Genomic DNA, 6,673 nt, shown 5'->3' with positions numbered 1-6,673 from the left:
ATGCAAGAGGATTTTGGTTAGGCCTAAGATTTGATGTTTTTCGATTAGATCCATGTTTTATTGATTTTTAGCCATGTTATTTTAAGTTTTATGGTTGGATATTCTTGAGGACACATTTTTAAACCATGTGATGCTTTATTTCGAAGATCTCACCTTCTTAAACCATTGACCAAGAGATTTATCAAAGCCAGTTGAGGAAAAAGTTCCTGTTTTTGGGCTAAGGGTGAAACCAAAAACTTCAAGTGTTATTTTGTGATTTTGGTGACTTTAGTTTGATGATTTAAAACATAGTTGATCTTAGAATGATGTTATGAATATGTTAGAAGTAAGATTTGAGTTTTTTAGAATTTTTGGAAATGTTTTGATTTAGGGTCAAAGCTTGTGATTCAAGTGTTTGGATCTTTTTACAAAAAATTTGGTGTTGATTATTAGCTTTTTATAAATGGATGTTTTAAGTATGGTTTTAAACTTAGGATAGAAAGATCTTTGTTGCAAAATTTTTAAATTTATGTTCATGTTCACGTTAAGTTTCAAGTTCATGTTCATATCATATCATGTTATGTTCATGTTTATGTTATGTTCAATCTCACATTCATGTTATATTGTGTTAATGTTCACGTTAAGTTTCAAGTTCATTTTCATGTCATGTTATGTTCACGTTTATGATATGTTCAAGCTCATGTTCATGTTATGTTATGTTCATGTTCACGTTATGTTTCAAGTTCACGTTCATGTCATGTTATGTTCAAGTTCATGTCTATGTTATGTTATGTTCACGTTCACATTATATCTTAAGTTCACGTTTATGTCATGTTATGCTCAGGTTTATGTTAAGTTCAAGTCCTTGTTTGTGTTATGTATGTTCACGTTCATGATGTGTTTCAAGTCCATGTTATGTTTCAAATTTACGCTCTTGTTATGTTGCTAGTCCATGTTATGTTTTAAGTTCAAGTTCATGTCATGTCAAGTCAAGTTCGGTTCACGTTTTAGTTCAGGTTATGTCAGTTATGCCATGCTATATGTCAAGTTATGATATGCTTACTAACGACTTTAATTATGAATTCATGCTTTTACTGTTATGCATGCATCTTTAACCTGTGTGACAGTTTCATGTTAACTTACTGAGATTTGTAATCAAATCTCACCATGGTAGTCCCAACTACCATTCCCTCCGAATGGTAGGCGATGTGTCAAGATCAGAGTAGGGAGCGGACATTGGTAGACTGAAGGAGGTTGACTAGACGTCGCAGACACGACGCAGAGTTTACAGCTTCCATAGTTAGTTTTTGGACAATATTCTGACCTCGTTAGTTGAGTTACTTGACCAATTTCTTCAATAGTATATTTTGGTAATGTAAATATGGAATCTAGCCTCCTTTATTTTTTAGATTACAGTCTTTTAAGACTGGTATAGAAATCGTAGATGTTTATTTTGTTAAATATACTTGGTTTACGATTTAACTATTTGAGATATTATAAGTTTGGTGCATAGTATAGCTAAACAATAAATTATTCGTTGCGAATATTGCATAATGCTAGATGCATATTTGGAATATTACATCTTATATGTCATGAATGGGGGCAGATAACCTTGTGTTGCATGTCCCGACGTTTCAGATGTCCGTTCGATCCCAAGCAGAATATGGGGGCGTCACACTGATCAGACTGCAACAACTACATAAAACTTGGAGGGAATCCAGAAATGGAAATCACCCCCTGAATGAATGTACAAAATGAACTAGGATGCTACTATTAACCAATCCATGGGCCTTATTGGCATTGGTGGCTTACTTAGAGGTAGTAAGGGACAAGTTCTTGGATCCCTCAGAGCAAAAAGAAGCCTCATAATATCCCGTTCACTGCAGAAGCATATGCAATGGTGATGGCAGTTCTCTTCTGTAAAGAGGCTGGGTTTCACCCCATCATGTTCGAAGGAGACTCGCTGCAGGTTGTGAAAAGGATGCATAAGACAATAGAAGATTGGAGCCTTGGTGGTTTAATTATTGAAGGCACAAAACAGGTTCTACAAGGCTTTGCTTCTTGGAGCTTTAGTCATACCATGAGGGGTTCTAACATGGCAGCACACATGCTAGCCAAAGATGCCCTTTTGAGTGAATGTGATCTCTATGAACTAGAGGAGATTCTTAGTTGTATTAGACTTGTTGTTCATCTAGAATCATTGCAATAGGCGTTTAATCAATGAAAGTTTACCTTGTTTTAAAAAATAAAAATAAAAAACCAGCCTCTTAGAACTCTCCATGACCCAAATGGAAAAGCTTAATCAATCCTCTCTTCACTCCACGAAGACGGCCCTCTTCTACAATCTCTTCTCTACTTGCACCAAAATTTAAAAAGTACATTTCTAGGACGAACTTTCTCTTTCTATAAGACTATAGCAGACAACTCTCTCTTGATTTTGATTCTTTTTCTATTTTCGAATAAATTAAGAAATACGTAGTTTGAGTAAAGAAAGACTAGACTCTAGAGAAAATATGGGGAAAAAATAGAGAATAATTATTTAAATGAAGTTGGGAAGGATTTAATGTATGATTTTTTGGGAATTAATTTATTAAAATAAAAATGGTGGTTGATGGGGATACTCTTAATTACTTCTTTTTTTTCTTTTCTTTTTTCCTTCTTCTTTAAGTTTTTCTCTGTTGGGGACATGGGGTAAGATTTCAACGATGTCAAGCCGCTTGTTCAACAAGAATATAATTACGCACTGGCCGCTCGAAATCAATTGGCTCCCGAACTAAAACTCGTAGGTAATAACTAATACGATGTAGGGATTGTTTTCTATGGGTACGCATGCCGTAGGCTCCATACAGAGTGAGTTATATAAACAAAGATAACAACATTGAATACTAGAAATTTGTAATAATAATTATACATAGTCTTTAATTGGTAGAATTACTTGTAGCCAACTTATAACGAATATTTGAGCAGTTCGAAGTTGCCACAAGGTGACCATCATCATATTCAGTAGAGTACTCAGTATTACACGACCAAGTACGTACGTACGAAAAATATAAACTATAACGTACAGAACATATACATATACATATATATGTATATATATATGGGGGCATGCAATTAATTAGTCATGACCTGATCATGGCCGTGCACGCAAATTTATTTGTAATTTAGAAGGGCATGTGATCACCCCCTCCAGAAACAGAGCTGGAAGCTGTGGCATTGTTTCTCTCAGCGTGACAAAGTTGACGAAGTTTGGTGGGTACATACCAAATGGATAGTCGCGGGTGTGCGTTGAAAATGGCATCAATGTCCCATCCTTGGCGTGCTGCAATGGCGACCAGAGGCTTGTAGCATGCCTGCCTCCACGCCCCAACATTTTCTCCTCTCTCCTTAAATGCTCTTCTCAGTGTGTTGGACACTCCCTCGTCGATGCAGTGCAACGCATAACAATGCACGTAGTGTCGCATTTTGGGCTTGTTAATGTAGCTAGCTCCAGCCTTCTTCGCATACCTAAACACTTGGTTCGTCACCTGCAGTGTAGTTTGCATACGTGCGGCATTATGACATCACACGTCAATAATCATATCATGCGATCACAAAGATATGATTTGATGATATACACATACATACATATATATATATATATATGGGGGCTTTGTGATCAACAAGTCATATATAACCCGTACGTGTATTCTCACATGTTAGTACTTGTAACCGTATCGGGCGGGCTTCTAACAATCTCATGAATTAAAATTGTTGAGTCATTAGGATATAACTTACAACTTCGAACTACTATGAGAGGCATGGGGATGAGCATCTCAATTAATTAGCTTATAAGGAGTAACTCGGATCTGGACCATGATCTAATGTCATGGCGTATACCAGAGGGCAAGGTTCTCTTTCTATTCCTCTATTTTTTTTTTTTTTTTTTTTTTCTTTTTTTCCTGAAGGCAAGGGCCAGGGGGTCACCCACTTGTCAACTAAATATTGTTTTCCTTGTTCTGAGAATCAGAAGGCAAGAGATAGCAGGAGCCAGCTTTTGTGGGTGCCGTAGGCTCGTAAGTGAAAAAGAGAGGGGAGAAGAGTACGTACAGTTCAGGATACACGTTAGAATCCGGGATGTAATTGGGGGGCTTACTATTTCTTGGTAACTAAGAACCAGCTGTCAGAAGAAGGATACGCCACCTAAAAGTTCAGACTGGCAAAAAGAGGACATAAAATCAATAAAAGTATCCCCCTCTACGTCTTTACTCTTCAGCCCACATAACCACATATGACAGGAACACCAGCCTGCGCACCTGACTTGTCACATTTGTTTTCTTTGAACAGTGTTAATCATCTTAACCCAATCTTAATCTTAAGAATGCAAAAATATAAGTGCCGTATAATTACTGGACTGAAAGGAACCGCAAGTGTGGTATCTCATTTCTGGACTGTCCAACAACCGACGATGCACCAGATGCATGCTGGATGAACGGTACCAATGCAACTTGATATGGAAGGTCAAAACCTGAACAGAAGGAGAAGAGCTTTCTAGCTAGAGACGAAGCTAGACCGTACCTAGCTTCGTAGTCGGCTAACATGGATTCACAAAATCAAATTAAAAAATAGTCGGCTACCATGGACAAGCGGGACTGCGGGCACATTTACTATATACAAACGTGAAATTAAAGCCTTAAAGGGTGTACGTAGGTACCTTGGTGGGGCATTTTTCACCGCGCTCCTTCGCTATGTTCTGGACCTGGATCAAGAAATCACGGCACTGCTCGTAGAGATGGAAGAGGTAATCGAGACCGTTTTTCTTTCCACGTGCAACCTCACCGGGCTCTGTCACAATGAAAGGGTGCTCCCGCTGTCTCTCACTTCCACCGCCATTGCCATTACCATTGCCATTGTCATCGTCCTCCGCGCCCTCGTTATCATCATAATCAACGTCCCCCACTTTCCTCAGGCTCTTCCTCCGCCTCTGTTTCCTTCTCTCGCCAACCACCTCCCACGTGCCACCTCCGCCGCTTCCCACCGCCTCCTTTTCCTGCTGCACCGGCTCTTCGGACAACCCTGTTGATCATCACATGCATGATAAGCGATAAACGTTGACGGTCCCCTCAAATACATGTGCAAATTAAGAGCCAATTAAGTAATTCCAATATAACAGTATTGGAAGTATTAAAAAAAAAAAAGTTGCTGATATTTTATTCCAGTTAAAGTGCTATCCTTCCTCAGTTAACGTGAGAACTAGTACTTCAATGTCAATCATAATAGTCATGTTAAGATATGGTGATTTCACAGATAGTATTGTTATACTCCTTCTGGTTGTCACTGAAACTGTTCCTTTACGTAAATGTTAGTTTTTAATCCAAAAACTCATATGGTGGTTTTCTCTTGGTGTTTCATATCTAACGAAAGTCCTTATGTTTAAAGCCTTCGTTTTTCCCCTTTTGCAAAAAAAGGGGAAAAAACCCTTCTGCTCACGGAAAACCAAAACCAGTGAAATTAAAACACAAAAAAGGAGTAAAAAATTAGATGCATAATTTTACATTGGCAATATCGCATGAACTATATTATAAAAGCATGCATATTAAGGTGATACAGCTTAAATGCAAATAACCTTCTTGGGAGAGCGCATCGAGAGCATTGGTGGTCGTGTCGGCGGAGAGGTGGCGCCGGCGTGACTCCTCCTCGTCGAGACGTCTGCGCTCGGCTCTAACTGCAGCTTTAATACCGTACCTCTCCCCCACGAGGAGATCACACCTGAATATTTGAGAGAGGCTGTTCATCATGTCGTCCAGCTCCTCGTCCTTCATGTCTAACAGCGTACTCACTGTAAACCCAAGCTCTGCAATCCTTGCCGCCGTATAGTATCTAATCCCGTAAGCTTGGAACAAGTCCTCCAGTCCTCCAAGCTCTCTCGGTCGCAATGAGTATGCCACCGTTGCAGCTGCAGTTGGTGCTGCCACGGCTTCCAGCAGCCGGTTCGGAGGAGGGACTACCCCACGTGGGTCCCACTTGAACAAACTCGCAGTAAAGGGGTCGGGATCCATCGATGGATCAAACACCTTCTGTCTACAACTTCTTAATTTGCAGCTCCACTCCCTCACTCACGTCTTCTTTTGCGGCTTGATAAATGTTTCGTGAAGGTGGTACGCTGTTGCTTCCTATAAAGGCACCAGTATTTTCTGTGGTTTCCGAAACTGCCCCCTCTTCTCCTTTGCTAAGACGATATAAATGGAGCGTGGGAGGGTTTTTCTCCCAAGGAAAATTAAGGAAGAAACTAGATGCTGTTACATTGAAACTAGTTAGTCCAAATGAAACCAGACAGAAAACGTACTCTTTCCGCTCCCAATCTTAGGGCTAGCTATTCCCAGTGGGCAGTAGAACCCAATCAAGTTTTTCCATATATGTCAGAATTTTTATCTTTCTTTCTTACACGTCTTTTAATGGACAAAATAGGCAGTATAGACACATAAAATCCCTTAAAGCTGCCATTACAACAATGTTAAGAAATAGCAATTAAATTATGAGTTATTTTATAAAAATAAATATTGAAATTATGACTTAACCTATGGATCGGATTATTATGTGTAAATTAAAAGTTTGGGATTTATCATGCATCAGCCACTATTCACTTTCACACCATATATTTATAGCCTTTTTATAAGATATATGGGTGTTTTTATAAAATATATAGATACATTTC

At 38.9% G+C, this 6,673-nt stretch overlaps 1 protein-coding gene across 1 annotated transcript; it reads right to left on the bottom strand.

Moving 5' to 3' along the window:
- Positions 1–2,834: 2,834 nt before the first annotated feature.
- Positions 2,835–6,220, bottom strand: LOC122290129 (floricaula/leafy homolog). The gene is made up of 3 exons (XM_043097681.1): positions 5,585–6,220; positions 4,673–5,034; positions 2,835–3,506 (listed from the first exon to the last, which is right to left on the bottom strand). Exons 1-3 carry the CDS (start codon positions 6,015–6,017, stop codon positions 3,144–3,146), a joined length of 1,158 nt encoding a protein of 385 aa, XP_042953615.1. The 5' UTR covers positions 6,018–6,220; the 3' UTR covers positions 2,835–3,143.
- Between the last annotated feature and the right edge of the window lie 453 nt (positions 6,221–6,673).

Source organism: Carya illinoinensis, chromosome 12 (genome assembly GCF_018687715.1).
Source record: "Carya illinoinensis cultivar Pawnee chromosome 12, C.illinoinensisPawnee_v1, whole genome shotgun sequence".
Classification (NCBI taxonomy): Eukaryota; Viridiplantae; Streptophyta; class Magnoliopsida; order Fagales; family Juglandaceae; genus Carya; species Carya illinoinensis.
This window is presented reverse-complemented; position numbering and strand designations above follow the sequence as displayed.